General features: G+C 34.9%; 1 protein-coding gene across 1 annotated transcript in view; it reads right to left on the reverse strand.

Moving 5' to 3' along the window:
• LOC149074633 (uncharacterized) overlaps positions 1–17,372 on the reverse strand; it is a 111,355-nt gene that overhangs the window by 10,761 nt on the left and 83,222 nt on the right. Inside the window, exons 35-46 of the mRNA XM_089247024.1 lie at positions 17,255–17,308; positions 16,696–16,749; positions 15,813–15,866; positions 15,618–15,725; positions 14,148–14,255; positions 13,595–13,702; positions 11,205–11,312; positions 10,282–10,497; positions 9,679–9,732; positions 9,356–9,571; positions 5,237–5,429; positions 823–926 (exon numbers count right to left, since the gene is read on the reverse strand). Coding sequence (XP_089103150.1) covers positions 823–926; positions 5,237–5,429; positions 9,356–9,571; positions 9,679–9,732; positions 10,282–10,497; positions 11,205–11,312; positions 13,595–13,702; positions 14,148–14,255; positions 15,618–15,725; positions 15,813–15,866; positions 16,696–16,749; positions 17,255–17,308 — 1,377 coding nt within the window. The remainder of the gene's footprint in view (positions 1–822; positions 927–5,236; positions 5,430–9,355; positions 9,572–9,678; positions 9,733–10,281; positions 10,498–11,204; positions 11,313–13,594; positions 13,703–14,147; positions 14,256–15,617; positions 15,726–15,812; positions 15,867–16,695; positions 16,750–17,254; positions 17,309–17,372) is intronic.

The following is a 17,372-nucleotide window of genomic DNA, read 5'->3' on the forward strand; positions in this document are numbered from 1 at the left end:
GTATCACTTTGAATTTTCTTATTTTTTTTAATATTAAAGAGATTCACGGGAAAATATTTGGTGACGTAAGCACATGTTAATGACTTCAGAACATCAGTTAATAAATCATAAATCAGAATCAGTTAATGAATTCATCCAGATATTTTCCATTGAAGGTTTTAACTCTCTTTTACCAATTTATGAGTTGTATTTCAAATCAAGAAAATTACTAATTACGAGTAAAAAATTGAAATAGAGCAAATGGATATTTCGGAAGACTATCAAAAAACACTTAATGAAGAGGATATAGGGCAAGAAACAAATGTTTTACTTTTTAAAATGTAGATGTAAAATTGGGCTTTGAAATTTCATAATGCCATGAAATAACAGAAAAACATAATTATTCAGCGGAGTCTGGCAGGACACAATAAGGAAAAATAATCGTGGTCTAACTATCGTGGTATCAATTAACTCAACTATTTTCATAATGCTTTCAGTGAAATTGGATATGTCACAGCAATATTCTGTTGAGGGGTTCAAGAAAAGGTGCTAAAATTTCTTGCGTTTGTATAGAACAGTTCTGTATTTGAAAGTAAGGGGAAGCACGATTTTTGAGAGGGAAAGAAACTAAATTCACAAAAAGTATGAAAGAGATCACCTAAAACGTGTGGAATTATAAAACCAACAATGATTTTCAGGTTGGAAATTTAAGAAATTAATCTTTTCATGTCACTGTCATTGCATGATTATTTACTTATTTCATTTTGTTATCTGCTTATACTCATAGCAATATGAAAAGTATATAAAGGATTTTATTATTAAAATCTACGGAAATATAATTACCCCAGATGGATCAGGAGATATGCAAGTTGCACTTGTTTCCATGTTGCAGTAAGCTTGTACAGCATCATTTGACTGTCCTTCGTTTGGATCAACCCAATAGAATCCTGAACAAATGAATTAAAATTTACATCTTCATAAACCTTCAATTTGATTCTTTAAACGAAGTATCAATATATTGATGAGCATAAGCATCTAGTAAGCAAGACTTTTTAAATGAACATGGTGTCTAGAAAGAGTTTCACTTGCATTTTATTATCGCTAGGACTCGGACTTTTATGACGTAATATTTTTGGAATTTTCGACCTATCGGTTTATTTTAAGTAATTTTGCGTGATCGGTCATATTTTTTAGGAATTTTCAAGGACTAGATAATTTTTTTTTTTGGTCATTTTATCGTAGAAAATTTTAATCTGTAGGCATTTTCTTGAGAGGTATTTATTTACAATGAATTCTTGTCCTCCTTTTCCTTTTTTTTGGAAAATGCTGTATTTCCAACAACCCCTTTTTCGTTCTCGGAGGATTCTCTTCCTGTATCTTAATAAAGGAAACTGTGAATGTGGTACGCCAAGCAAGCGCGGAAGATTTTACTCATTCGGACACTCGAAATCTCCGCGTTCAATGCATTTTCATGATGCCTAACCGTAACAAAAATTGACACTGTCGGACGGGGTAACTACCCATTTTGACACCCTCGTCGTCTACAACTGTATTAATATTCAAGCATTATACTTCACTCACAATTCGAAATACAGATGATCGCACTAACTTCTCACACAACACTGGATACGCATGCAGACGGTTAGGTATGTCACACAGTTAGGTATAGACATACTTACATCCCTAAGGGAGTAAAACACGGCAGTAAATTGCCCAATGACAGTAGACCGGACCATGTCGTATTTTGTTAAACATGTTAAAAGTCCGACTACAAAAGAGAAATTGTAGAAACTAGACGTCTGCTTTATGACAAGTCCTCTTCGAATATTGTTCCTCCTCGAAATTTTTAATAAATTTTCAAATAAAAACCTTTTTGCCAAGTAGTTTCTTCAAATTGTTTCTTAGCAGAAACTGAACAATGGCAGTTTTTTTTAAACATTTGGAGAACTGCAGCTCATAAAATTCAGTGCGATTCTAGAACGGTTATTTGACTGAAGAACAGTTATTGTGTGCATTAGGTAGGCATAGTTTCCATTTGCAATTGGAAAGAGAATTTTAATTGAAAAGGTAAACTGATTATTTTTTTAATTTAATAAAATAAGAAACAATTAACTGAAAACCAAAAGATGAAATAACAGGAAAATTATAAGGTCATATTTTTGAATTGTAAGCTCATATTTTTATGTTTTTAGGTCATAAATGCTTATGACCTAAGGATTTCTATGATTATTAGATCATAAAAATCTGAGCCCTAAAATTATCACTGATGTGATAATGTTACATACTGACAGCATATTTCGAAAGTGCACCGCTATTCCCCGATCGGGCGTTTTTTACGTACGTTTTTTACGTATTTTTCCCATACAGACATCACGTTACTTTCTCTTACACGATAATTCATATAACTATACGATCTCTTCTTGTTTTCTGTATCCGATCATCGAATAGCGAAACAAACAAGGTATGTACAGGGCAGTTCTAATTAAACTGACACTACTCAGACCTACATAGCGCCTGTTCTGGTGGACGTATTTCGTTGAAACTTGGTATACAGGGTGCATAGCTAACACCTCGCACCACAAATCAACGGCGATCCGTTGATTCGAGAAGCCTACTTATAATAAGAGAAAGTATCCAATAACATGTGTACTTCAGATAAGTGGTTATATTGCAAAGGATTGTATAGTTATTAAAATAAAAAATAATATTTTTATACGAACACCGTGTTCAAAAACAAAATTAGAAAGTCGTTGCCCTGTCTCTCGTGAGGCTATGAAAACAATTCAAATTCCAAGTGCAATATCCACTGGAATACTTGAATTTAAAAATCGGAGAAAAGTAGTGAAAACTTTATAAATGGGGGGTAAAAGGCGTTTTCCGTTAGTTTATGCTGTTTTTTTAAAGGTTAACCCGCGTATTTGAGCAAAGGTGTCACGTCAGCGAGAGATTTTCTTAAGTTGGTGCTCGGTAAATTCTTGTATCAGCAGGTATCTTAAACTACTAGGGGTACTTCTATACATTTTGGATTTGATTTTCACTAGTTCCGAGGATCTTTTTCAGCATGTTTCAGTTGGAAGATAATTTAAAAGAAAATTCACATTCCTCTGTGGGGATATGATCGAAAGTGATCAAAATTTTCAACGGGATGGATAAAATGAATTAGTGTGGTATTAATTACACATGGTTCACTTTATCCATCCGTCAATCAACTGCTTCGACAAGGGGAGACCAGTACCGATTGGTAAGGGACAATTTTAGGCTGTGGTGTCGCAGGGAGTTTTTCCTTTAACAGGGTTGTAAATAAATGTAATAGCTTACCTCCGGAGGTAGTGATTTTTAATACGATTCAAGCGTTTAAAAAGAAATACGATTAACACAATGGGATAAATCGAAAAGTTATCCATACTTAGATGAGATAAACCATCATTTTTATAGGCAGTATGTATATTTATGTTCTTTCATGATTATTGGTTTTCATTACTCTTATTGAGTTGCTGTATTTTTGATATAGTTTAGATATATATATTCGACTACCGTTTTTTTATGAGTATCTTTTTTCAGTTAACTCGTTGGGCATTTGGTCTGTTATGGCCTTTGTATTTGAATTTGTATGTGTCAGCAGCGTTCGAAATCATTGGTGGTCCGCTGTCCGAGACCAGTGATTAAACAATCGGACCACGGAGAAAAACATTGTGGTGGTCAGCGGGACCAGTAGTGAAAAACGACGCGGATCAGTTTGACACTTGAAAGTGTCTTATCTTTTGCTGAATATGCTAAAAAAACACGCGTGCATTTATGTGTGAAGATATTTTATTTCAATTACATTTCTTGAAAAATGCTGCTGCTTGAATCTTAGCAAAAAATGTATTCGGTATATCATACTTTCTTAGTAGCAAATATCTTTTGCAAGATGTTTTCTCAAAATGTAATTTAAGAGGAGATGCGCCTCTTCAAACCTCCTCACTTGTTTATCGATAAAGCCACAGAATCAACAGTGGTGGCTTTATAAGGTTTTACTACAGTCTTAATAGTTTTTTTATGGCTTTTTTGCACTCATTGGTGGTACACGACTCTTCTAAATGACAATATATTTATAGGAAAATGAATTGTAATTATTCAGAAGAGATTTTTCGCGAACCACTCATGGTGTCTGCGGACCAGTAGGTGCTCGTATTCACTGCTTCCGTGGGATACAAGTGACTCTTATTTTTCAATTCTAACGCTGTGTGTCAGTATTATCACTAGTCCTTATGCTTAGGCTGACCATACGTCCCATATTTCCCGGGGCAGTCCCGGTTTTTTCTGTTTTTTTGGCTTTCATGACTTTTTCGCAGAAATATCCCGGTTTTTCACGTATTTTTAACGAAGCCAACTTGACTTTTTATTCTTCATATTTTATTCATCAAATCAACGAATAAAATTATCTTTCAAACTCAGAAAATATATTATGACACAATTACGATAACAAATTACAATGTTCATCTCTCATATTTGTCATGTTTTTCATTTTAATTCACTGCAATTTCAAGTGGAGATTCATTTCCCACGATTGGCGACTTTACTGTGATTTTCGCATGATTTGGCAACTTTACTCATTTTTGGAATTATTTTTGGCGATAATTGGCAATGTATTTTCCCGTATTTTTCTCAAACAAATATGGTCAGCCTACATATGCTGCTTTTTTTAACGATTAGACGTCACTTGGAGCAGCAAACCAGTTTTTTGTACAAAGATAGAGGACTATGAGTCTACTCTCTTTCATAGGTGCCTTACTTTTACTTAAGTTAAACAGCTGTAGCTCTCACTTCATGTTTCCAAATTATTTCATGTTGAAACTAATTTCTTATTCACGTTATATAGTTTTTTCAAAAACTTCGCAAAAATTAAAAATTTTTACTAGTTGGTTTTTTGTGAAGTTTTAATTAAAAGGTACAAAAACTCTTTAAGATATTTCAATTGTTATTTGGTAGAAATACTTTAGGTAGCATCAGATGTGGAGCACCGGTTTTTCTGACTCAACGATCAAAGCAATCAGTCTTTATTGCATGCCATGAAACAGGATACCGAAGTATAGAAAGTAATAGGATGCAGAAAATCGATCCAGAAACTGCATTGCCTTTTCCAAATAACGAAATAAATTGCCCTCAAAATATTCGTTGGTTGGTTTTTCTTACTCATTTTGTACATTATTTGACAAACTCCATAAAGCCATTCATGTTCCAAGTTGAAAAACTTATTGGTTATCTTCATACATACCACTAGATGAATCGGGTTGGACTTGTTTAAGGTGATGGCATGTTTTTGCTGGGAATTTTTGTTCTCCAGTTATCTTCCTCATTTTTTCATAATCTTTAACCAAGTTTTCATAGAACTCAACAACAAATTTTCTTTTATCTTCAGGGGTGAGATCAGATGGCACTTGTTGATCTCCAAGTAATGGATCTGGCCCCTAAATATAATTCAAAATAGAAAAAACAAACAGAATAATTTAAGAGAATATAGTCATGCATGTTACCGTATTTGCTGCATTAGCCGGCATGGTATAAAAATCGGAAAACACAGCTTTTTGAATTTGGTAGTCTGGTCCACTTCTGGCATGCCGGAAAAAGCGAGGTTCGATACTGACCACGTGATACATTCAAAAACCTGATATCAATATACAGAGTGTCCCCTCTCATCCTTGCCCAATGGCTATTTCTTGAACAGTTAGTTTTAGAGACAACTTTCAATTAGAAAAAATGTTCCAAATGATGCATGATCTCCCATCATCTTAAATGCTGGTCAAATGAAAAAAAATTAATTAAAAAGTTACCAAATTTAAATTTTATACGGTCCCCCGTCCGCGAATTAGAAGGTTCTCGGGAGAGAAAAGTTTCTTCTTTTCTCTCCTGAAGCCAACAAAAAAATTCCCATGTTTCTAAGTGCAATATTCGCTGTGATGTTTGAATTAAAAAATTAGAGAAAAAGAGGAGGGAAGAAACAGCTCACAAAATGAGGAAAAAGATCGTTGTCCGTTAGTTCATGCCGTTCTTTCCCCTTTTTTCCCCTGATTTTTTAAATCCAAATATCTCAGCGAATATTGCACTTGGAAACATGAAAATTTTTTGTTGGCCTTAGGAGAGACAGGGCAACAACTTTCTAATTCGAAGTTAGGGGATAAGGGAACCATATAAAAATTTAAATTTTGTAACTTTTTATTAATATTTTTTTTCTCATTCGAACGGCATTTAAGATGATGGGTGACATCATTTGAAACATTTTTTTTCTGATTGAAAGTTGTCTCTATAAAACCAAAGGTTCAGGAAATAGCCATTGGACAACGATAAGAATGGACACCTTATATATTAAATCTGAAATAAGTGCGCAAATTGGAGAAAATGATAGTTTTCACTGCAGCAAACATGTTTTGTCTAGGCGTTTAATAACAATGATGAAAATTAAGCTTTTACTTTCGCTTTAACATAACCATCGCCAGCCTTGTTACAAAATACAGCTACATTCTTTTTTGCACATTTTTTATTGCATGTTCGAAGACTGGAGAAACATGCTGTAGCTTTTCTCTTTTTGAACATTATGCTTTGCAGTGCAATTCTTAATTTTTTTTTACTCTGGCTCAAATCATGAAAACTTTACCAAATGGTACAAAAACACTTCACAGTCTACTAGTTTTTTCCTTTAGCTCATCAGGAACGAATACACTTTTTATGGCATTCCGGCTAATGCGGAGGAATACGGTAATTGAAAAATATATCCCATCAAAACATTTCATGTAAAAACTGAAGCCAAGTCTCGAGATTCTTTGGCCGTAAAAATTTGTGTTATCTGATGTAGAGCCAAGTCTAATGCTGTTATTAACTGTGACACTTCGATTCACAAATCATCCGAAGCCTGTACACCTTTAGTTGAAGAACATTTTGGGACTTGGCATTTACGCAGCACATATTACACTTTACTATGTAATTTAAAGTTATCTCAACGCTGTAAATACAGATATCCTTACATAAAACAGTATTTGAGGAAATTTGATTAATGGCGTGAATAATAAAACTTGACCATGGTCGACACATTCTCGTGCTGCGTAATTGCCAAGTCCCAAAATATACTTCAACTATAGGTGTAGAGTCTTAGAGCGATTTGTGAATCAATGTGTCACAGGTAAAAACAGCATTACAGTTGGCTTTACGTCAAATATCACAGCTTTTTACGGCTAAAGAATCTCGAGACTTGGCTTCAGTTTTCACATGAAAAGTTTTTAATGGGATTTCACTTCTTTTTGTAAGTACCGTAGTCCTCTTTTTGGACGTTGCGTACTTTTTGGACACCGTTTTATTTATTTTTTAAATTATATTTTGTGCATTGTTTCGCCATACAATGTGAAGTATGTACACGAGCTGAAAGGCCCTCTCACTATGGTGACCGCATGATCGGCATTTTAAAGGATATTCGAGTAATTTTTCTGTCCCCACCCTACTTTTTAAAATGTGTTCAGGTTTTTCCAGAGGCGAATTTATGGTTTTGCGTCCCTTCTCCTTGACTACTCTTACCTCGAATTCGCCACCCTATCCGATAAACCGCTTCCCCTTCACTCCAGCAAGTACAACCATGCCTCATAGTCACTCCTTTGGTCACTCCCATGCTAACGCTCTCTCTTAGTCACTATTTTAGTCATTCACGTGCTTGCACATTGTTTTGGTCAGTCACATGCTTTCGGACTGTTTTGATTAGTCACATGCTTTCGGACTGTTTTGATTAGTCACATGCTTTCGGACTGTTTTGATTAGTCACATGCTTTCGGACTGTTTTGATTACTCACATGCTTGCACATGCTCTAGGTCACTCCTTTGGTTGCTCACTGACATGATTCCTCACATTATGGGACATTCTACTTTTGATCATCTATACGTTTACACATGCTCTAGGTCACTCTTTTGGTCATTCACATGCTCTCACACTCTCTAGGTCTAGGTCAGTGTTTCTCAATCGCCAGGTCGCGGAACAGTGTCACGCTTTTGGTTATTCACATGATTGTTTAAGCTCTAGGTAATTCACTGACCAGGTTTTTCGCTCTGTAGGTCATTTTGTTTGGACAAAACGACCTATAAAAGCTCCAAGTGCTCCAAAAGCTCCTTGCTCAAGCTCCAAGTCATTCGTTTGCCCACTCACATGCTTGCAAACTTTCTAGGTCACTTTTTTGGTCACTCGCTGATCTAGACCCTAGCTGTCTGAGCAGATGCGGATTTATTGAGGATTTTTTATTCTACTAATTTTCTTGGACACTCATTCCTCAAATTTGCCGCTCCTCTGAATTGGCTGCACGAGGATATAGTCCGCTAAAGCCCCTACCCCTGTAAATACGCCACTGACGTTTTTCATCGTAGCTCAGTTGAATTGGTAATACTTACTAAAGTTGTGGACAAAGATAATATACATAACTTAATATTATATTATGACAACTGTTACAAAAATTTGTGTATGTTCATCTCATATTTTTGTCGTGCATAACAAATACTTACATTTTAACATTTTACAGGCCGAATTCAGATTGTGTTTCATTATTTCTACCTTTCTGATCCCCTTCTTTAGAGATGATACTGTATCATCCGAGAAATTCGAAAGGAAAAAAATATTTTCTGTATGTTTTTTGGATTCGTCTTTGCCCATGAAACACAATTGGAATAAAAATTAGATCGTTTTTTCCATCGGAAACGGCTGATTTCAGGAAAATATATCGATTATAATAGCGCTATAATAAATTAAATTTTTGTTTTCGAAATTAACACTGAATTTATATATTGACACAGCACTGAACCAACACCACTGTCGATATATGTAAAAACCTTTTTTTCCGGTCTATGCAAATTTTGAAAAAATTCAACTATATTTGACAATCTTGCAATCATTTGGCATTTTTTTTGGCGATAATTGGTAATATATCACGAATTTTCCCGTATTTCCAATCCTCAGAGTAATTTTCCGGATTTTTTAATTTTTCCTTGCTTTGTATCTTAAACACTATCTTCATACTAAATTTCATGTTTCTAGGGCCTAGAATTTTTGATGATCGGTGAGTGTCAGTCGGTGTAAAAATAACGAAACTTCGAGTTCAAATTTCTCAAAAACTACAAATGATAAAAAAATGAAATTAAAATTTCATTTTTGAATTTGTAAAATTCTCTAGATATGCCAAGTTTCAAGTCTCTGAACAGCTTCAGTGCGGAGATATGGAGGTCTCAAAAGTGCATAAGTTGCTTTCAGTAAAGGATGTTAGGGACGTGCTTGTTTCGCTCGACTTGGCGGGGGCCAAGTCGAGCCCCCCCCCCCCCCCAGATACTGCAATAAATTTCTTTCAGTTGTTTTCGTTTTTGCGAAAATTACCTTCACGCTTCCTTGACTCATTAAAGCTGCTAACGCTGCAGCATCATATTGAAAGCCGGGGCCAGGTGGTCCTGGTGGTCCTGGAGGACCCTCATTTCCTTGATGACCATCTCTCCCAGGTTCTCCAGTTGGTCCTCTTGGTCCTGGTGGGCCCATGGGTCCAGGTAGACCTGGATTACCGTTGTTACCCTGAGGTCCTTTTGGACCAGGTGGACCCTAAAAAATGGAAAGTAATTCATATATAGGAATGTAATCCAAGAAAATAAACATCAGTTTTACAGAAAAATGACAGATGATGTAGAATTAGAAATATGAAAAATTACCTTCATTCCTGCGGGACCTGGGTCACCAGTCATTCCTTTATCGCCAGGAATTCCCTATTCAAAATAGATATATGTATGTCACTGAAAACAAATTACCGAAAAAAAAACATATACGTATATATATGAGAAACAAATAATATGTACATACAGGGTGAAAGTAAGTACTTATACACACTTTATCTTTTGAATCGTTGGTTATATACATGTTCTTCTGGTAAATAAAGGTAGTCAAAAACTTCCCTTTTTATTTTTCTACGTACTGTATATGTACCGAGATACGAAATTTAATTTTTATATGACCCCTTGTCCTTTAACTTAAAGATAGAAAGTTTTTGCCCTGTCTTTAGTGAGCCCAACAAAAAACACCCGCGTTTAGAAGTCCAATATTCGCCGAGATATTTGCATCTAAAAACACTGAAATGAGGGAAAGAACAGCATATATATTAAGAAACAAAACCTTCGTAGGATAAATGACATATCTAAATTGGGCACGTCATTTGAATGTTTTTTCTGATTGAAAGTATGTATCTATAATCAACGATTCAAAATATAAGTGGGGTATAAGAACTTAATTGTACGCACTGTATATATTGTGACACTTACGGGAGCACCGGGTAGACCTTGAAGTCCAAGTAAACCTCTGTGACCTTTTGGACCTTCAGGGCCAATATCTCCTCTGACACCTTTTTCTCCTGGAGAACCTGTAGCACCTTGAGGGCCATGGGGACCTGTTGGTCCAGGCAATCCACGTGGTCCCGTTTCTCCTCGGTCACCCCGACTTCCAGGTGGTCCAGATGGACCAGAAGGACCAGGAAGACCCTGTTATAATTATAATTAAAACAAAGAATCAATCGAAAGAATAAATAAATGAAAAATGCAATCAAAGGCATAAACAAAGGGAATCAAAATAATTAGTTAACGAATAATCAAATAGGTATACAGAGAAATTTACAGAATATTTCTATATCATATTTCATTATTGATCATACTGTATAAGGGTGTGAGCATAGTACGTCCGTATTTCAGACTCTGGAAACCCGCGTCGTCTCCGATTGGTTAAAAACCCGAATTTCTAGTTTTTTAACTTAAAATTCGGATTTTTAACCAATCGCAGACGACGCGGGTTTCCAGAGTCTGAAATACGGACGCACTATGTTCTCACCCTAACACTCAAAAACAGATTTTCAGAGATTTTCATGGCTGAACTTGCTCCACTACTACTACTGGTGTAGCACTACCTAAATTGAAATAGCAATTTTGAGGTATTGCCAAAAAACTATTTCTGTTCATATGCATACAATCAGTGTATCATCTGATGATGAACGTGATCTAAACAATCATCTACCTAAAAATTTATAAGCTCTTTTTTCAAGCAATCGTGGAATCATTATCAAAAATAATAAGAAAAAAAAACTTTATAAAAACATTATATTCACGAAAAACATTTGTGAACAAACAAATAAACTGTGTTTACTTTGAAAACTTTTTTCAATTGAAAAAACAACTTAAATTAACAGTAGATTTACTTGAAGGCCAGGTAAACCAGGAGGACCAGGTTGACCAGTATTTCCAGTTGGACCTTTATCACCTGTTCTGCCAGGAGAACCTGTTGCACCATCCTTACCAGCATGACCCTGCGAACAATAATAATGAGTTTATTTATTAACTATGCTTGACCAAATGCTTGCAGGAAAATTGAACTATTCAATGCACTGTGTGTGAATTGCTATTTCGTACGCGATTTCAGTTTCAACAAGTTCATAAAAATCAGATCAAAAATAAATTGTAACACAGTCGAGGTGAGATGAACTCACACATCCTTAATCACTAATTTAATAAGAAACGAGAATGAAGTTTTCTTAATTCTGCATCTCGTGATTTTTTTCAAATGCAAACTTTGAAAAATAAAATTTAACCATGCTTACTGCTCTACGTGACATTTCATTTGAAGCAAGGTAAAAGTTAAGTGAGTAATAATAAATTACCTAGTTCAAATGAACTTACCTAGTTCAAATGAACTAGGTAATTTATTATTACCTAGGAAAAAACTGAGCATTTTCCAAGAAATATTTAATACTGAAATTTGAAAGTGTAATAGAAATTGATGTGCTTTGATTGCAAGTTTTGAATTTATTTACATCCACAAAAGGCGGTTGCGCTTACATTGCGGGGAAGAAAGAAAAAAACCACGATAAACATCAAAAGAAAAGGACCAAATACAAAAACAATTCTAAGCCGCAACAGGCAATTCCCCAACAAGTTGGCTGAAAAAAAATACGAGGCGTGAATAAAAATGCCTTTTAATTTGGATGTCCATCGTACGAAAATATAACAACCCATAGTAAAAACTACAACAAACCACTAAAAAAATGTATGAAAGAAAAATACACCTTTTTGGGAAAGGCTAAATACACTCTTCCCAGAAAAATATGTTAGTCATTAATTATAGCGAGATAGCTTCTGGATTCCACCCATCATGAATGTCGTATTCCTTTTTGGAAGTGTCGATTGTGTCATCATAAAGTAACGTTATCATAAAGTAAGTTTCTAATCCATGCATTCCCAACTCTGTTAGAAATAACTTCGTGTGACACTATTGGTCTTTCTATCACCAGGAATTACTACTGACTGCACCCATTACATTCACGTCATCCACAAATCCGGTAACATCCCATCGATACCTGGATCTAGTTCATCGGTAAGAAGCGACAATGCATAGAACACAGGATGAATCCTTGAGGGATTCCATTTACGACACATCCATCCAATCAGAAAATTCTCCATTCACCATGGTCCATTGTAACCTATCATCTCTTTCAACCACATATCTATCCAATTCTAAAAGCCCAATCTCGTGCAAATGCTCCAAGATTTGACCTTGGCGAACCCGATCGAATGCTTTTGTAGAATGCGGCTAGATAACGTTTCCGTTCATGCCTTTCCCTAAAACCTTAGTCACATGATCGTGGAAGCAGTGAAAATTTTTTACACGTGGCTTTTCTTTCCTAAACCCCTGCTGGCTATCCGACTGCACATAAGTTGCCGATTAGTAATCATTTCCACACATTTTCGAGAAGACGCTAGTTAGACTCACCGGACGATGTTTGTGGAGACGGTTTCACTACCACCTTTTAAAAAAAATAGGAACACAATGTGAACAAGTTCAATCCTGTTTAACGGTGCCTCAGAACAGGAACGTAACTAGGAATTTTTGCCACCAGGGGCAAACGTGATTTTGCTGCCCCCCACAACTTCAAAATTCGATAACTTTATAACGGTGTTCTTTGTTCCCACCTAAAACTGACGCCCCCTAAATTTTGCCACCCTGGGTAATTGCCCCCTATACTTCCGGTCCTGCCTCAGAAACAATATTTCTGTAAATTTGTGCTATTGGCAAAAACAGTTCACATATTGGCACATTCCCTAAGAACTCTGGGGTAAATGTCATCAAAACATGAAGCCTTATTAGCAGATGAATTACATAATATGATTAAATTGCAATATAATAAAAAAATGTGACCATAGATAGAATTTTTACACCAACCAAACTTTCTTCTTCTTCAAACCGTACATGATTCGACACCCATAGACATGTCCCCACCAGAAGTACCAACCCAACATACTTCCATCTGCAGAACCGGTTTATGAGGCAAAGGAAAGTTCACGTCATTTCCGTTTCACTTTTTGTGTTGTGGATTTGAAAATTTCCTCCCCTCGCTAAAGAAGCTTCACTTCACAAATATATGCATTATATAATTGCATAATATAAATTCCTGGATGGATAACCCTTTTTATGCCAAACTGCATTTTTTCAATTTCTGAACTAAAATCAACAACTTTTTCAAATGAGAAAATTAAAAATTACTTGAAAAAACAAAAGAATAAAACATTTATAAATGATTGAAAATTTAATTACCTGAGGACCGGCTTCCCCGGGTAGACCTTGAGGTCCGGGCCTTCCTACTGGTCCTTGTAATCCAGGATTTCCATCTGCACCAGGTTTTCCGGGAGAGCCTCTTTCACCCTGAATAATTACACATTTTCAATATTTTTATAATTTTAGTAATGATGTTAAATACAAGTATATGCATTAAATATATCATTGTGAAACTGTTCCAATTTAAACATATTAAATGTTCTAAAATTCATATTTAGTCAAATTTCTCTCTATTTCTCTTGGACACTTTTCTTTTATAAATGCATTTCCTTTATAAAAACATTGCATTGCATTTTTGAATAAAATTTTAACAGTTGACAGCTTTTAAATTAAGTTGTATTATACAAAATCCTGAAACAAACATTGAAATTATATGCTGCAATAAGATAAGCTATTATAAGATTATTTTATTTCACTTTGTAACATTAAAAATTAGGTAGCTAAAAAAACAGGAAATAAAATCTACTGCCTCACTATTAAAAATATCCTGTAAGAACTAATTCAAGGAAAATAATATTGCTACATCACTTACTGCTGGTCCTCTAGGTCCTTGTGGGCCACTTCTTCCTTGTAAACCAGGCAATCCAACCAACCCTTTGTCTCCTGCAGGACCAACTGGGCCAGGGGGACCAGGTGGACCCTGAAATTTCGAAAATTTTGGTCCTATACACAAGCTACATAAAAATATGCTTTTAATTTCAAGACATTCTATACATTATATGGAAGAACACATCTTGAAGCATTTGAATGCCTTGTGGAATGATTCTCCTTTCAATGTTGTATTGCACTTCTATAACATCGGGATTTTTTTGGTCTACAAAAAATTCGGGTTCATCATGAATGTGATGAGTAGTCACTGTGTGTTTGATTGCGTTACAAGTGATTGTCTAATATTGATAGAGTTCAAAATTAGCAAAAGCGATGTAAGTCAATCTAACAGACCTATCAGCCACAATCTTGGCTCGAGTAATCTAGTAGTTGCTATGTGCCTGTGCTAGCAACAGTGGAAGACTCGTTCAACCATTGAAGAGAAACGCACACGTAAATCAAACAACGTTTCAAGCAGATTGGAAACTCAGAATATGAGCCAAGTACATAATTATTTTATCAATTTCATCAATCCAAAGGCATGATTGCTATTCAGAGATGCCTAGCAGGTTGCTGGGGTTAGGTTTCACCTAAGGCAAGTGTAGGTAGCTCACCCGGCAAGTGAGAGGACTTGGGTTCGATTCCTCGCGAGGGCAATTGAATTTTCTCTCTTTCCTAAATATATCTTCGCATCAGCCAGCTGTTAAAAGCCTTCATATGGGTAGCGGAGAGTGACATCATCCTCGGATAAACATATCTGTGCTAGTTGATTTTGAACTGGAATTTTTGTCTAGAAAAAATTGCATTTTGCTGTCAAAAAAATTAAAAACAATTTACCTTTGAAAAAAAAACAGACCCAAACAATATTCGAAGGGGGTCAAGCCAATAATGACTTCGCTAACGACAGATGGCAACAACTCCAACATCAAAACCAAGAATAAAAAAAATGAAAAGAAGCAAACAACTCTGACCCCCACAGAAGCTCTCTTATTCCGACCATACTTTTCGTTGGTATAGAACTTGTTTGTTTTCACTTTGCAAACGGCACCCATAAGTGCCGAAACATATGTAGGTGCTCTTAAATTTATTTATGTAGTGCCTAATTACGTTGAGATTCTCTCAGTTAATTTTCGTTAAAAATAGTAGCTCAGATGATGAACATAATATTATTGGTTTCTTTTCCTGTCTCTTTAATCGATAATTCACTATTCAATCAACATTTATCACTCGTTTGCACTCATAGAAGAAGCTGCTAGCACGCATTGATTATAAAATTAATCCAGAAATTAAATATCAAATGTTGGTGAACTATGTAGGAAAAAAAATCAAGCAAAATACACAAAAGGTTTATTGCTCGTGAAAATTTGATCTGTAAGCTAACAAATGAAATCAAAATGTGGGAAACTCAACTCACTCTTTGTCCTTCCGATCCGGTGTCACCTTTAGCTCCAGGAATACCTGGCAGCCCAGGTGCTCCAAGCGGTCCTGGAGCACCTGGTCGTCCATTATCTCCTTGGGAACCCTAGTTAGAAAAAATATGTTTTTCAACTCTATATCCAATAGTGATTTATTGAATTAAATTTGATATGAACCTTAAATAGTAGCTTACTTTGAGTCCGAGAAGACCAGGAGGACCAGACGGTCCAGGATTTCCGGGTTTACCCTGAGAAAGAATAAAATAGGATGAGTGAGAAATAACTTTAATGCAATGATTAATATTGATTTTTCTATGTTTCTTAATTCAATGCATACTTATATATGAAAATATTTTCACATTTTTCAATTTTGTTGAAAATACTTCAAATCAGCGTGATGAATAATAATTATTCTGTTTTTATTTGGAAATCTTCATTCAAAAAAGTAAATAAATGTGGCCATAGCTTTCATATAGAGCACAATATTCTCTTAGAAAATATCTGTAGAAGTCTAAAATTTATGATATTTCAAAATTAATTTTAAAAAGATTGTTGTAAGGTGATTTTTCTGCCAATAATGTGTGGACTGAAAAAATAAATTCATTTTCACTTCAAATTTAATTTCATATACAATGGGAGTATAATTATTGGATTAATTGTAATTATAACATGATAATGAATAAAATTTATTGAAATAACTGAAATAGGAATTTGTGCTTTTATGACAAATGACATGATGTAATCTTACCAAAAATTTAACTTTTTTCGTATGGTAACAGATTTACATGCAGCAGTTTCATGCCATCTTGAAACTTACAGGGATTTATCCAGGGCCGTCTTAATTCATGGGGTTACAGTCCGTGGTCTCAAATGTCTACAGAGCCCCATGATAATGAAATCTAGTAATGTGTTTTTCGATAGGAAGTGTGTAAATTGGTAGGCTGGTACTTTTAGTCGTTGAAAACCTGAACATTTTAATAGAGTGACAAATAATATCATAAAACAAAAGGTAATACAAAAATAATTACAAAATCATACAAAAAAAACTATCTCTAGTTAACAAAAATATTTTCTCACAGGGGTTCCAGGTAATCCAGCTAAACCAGGGGCTCCAGGAAATCCAGCATCTCCCTATAATATATTAAAAAAAAATCTAAACAGTATTTTTTGCAATAACGCCAATTAATTTCGTCTTTTATCTTTGCTATAGAAATCGATGATCGATTCTGCTACAAATAAATACACATAATTGGAAATATTTCTGAAACATAGTAAGTTTAATCATTAGCAACCTAGTCCCTAGGAGTGACGGAGTGAATGTTCCTAATTCATATATTTTTTTGTATATTATTATATATATATAATATATATTATTACTAGAAGTGTGCTTTTCAAATAAAGTTCAAATAGTCAATTTAACCTCTTTGCTCCGGAGGTACACATATATTTACCTAACTCAAATTGTTCTAGTAAGTATATATCGATCTAAATTAATTTATTTATTTTCGTTCTAAAAGCTTTTTTGACATATAATGGAGACAAATCAATTAAAAACATTTTTTTAAATAGTTTTGGCTTAGGTGTGAAGAAGTTATGGACCTAATAAGAAAATTGAATGTAAAAGGAGCTGACTTACTTTTTTGCCGGAGTCACCTTTCGGACCCTTTTCTCCACGAAGACCTCTGAGACCCTACGAAAATCAATAAAAAAACCATATTTGAGCAAAAAATATTTTAAAAATGAAACAAGTGCTG

The sequence above is a fragment of the Pholcus phalangioides genome, unplaced genomic scaffold (assembly GCF_987345545.1).
Source record: "Pholcus phalangioides strain wild (caught in Gottingen) unplaced genomic scaffold, Ppha-v1.0 ptg000017l_1, whole genome shotgun sequence".
Lineage (NCBI taxonomy): Eukaryota > Metazoa > Arthropoda > Arachnida > Araneae > Pholcidae > Pholcus > Pholcus phalangioides.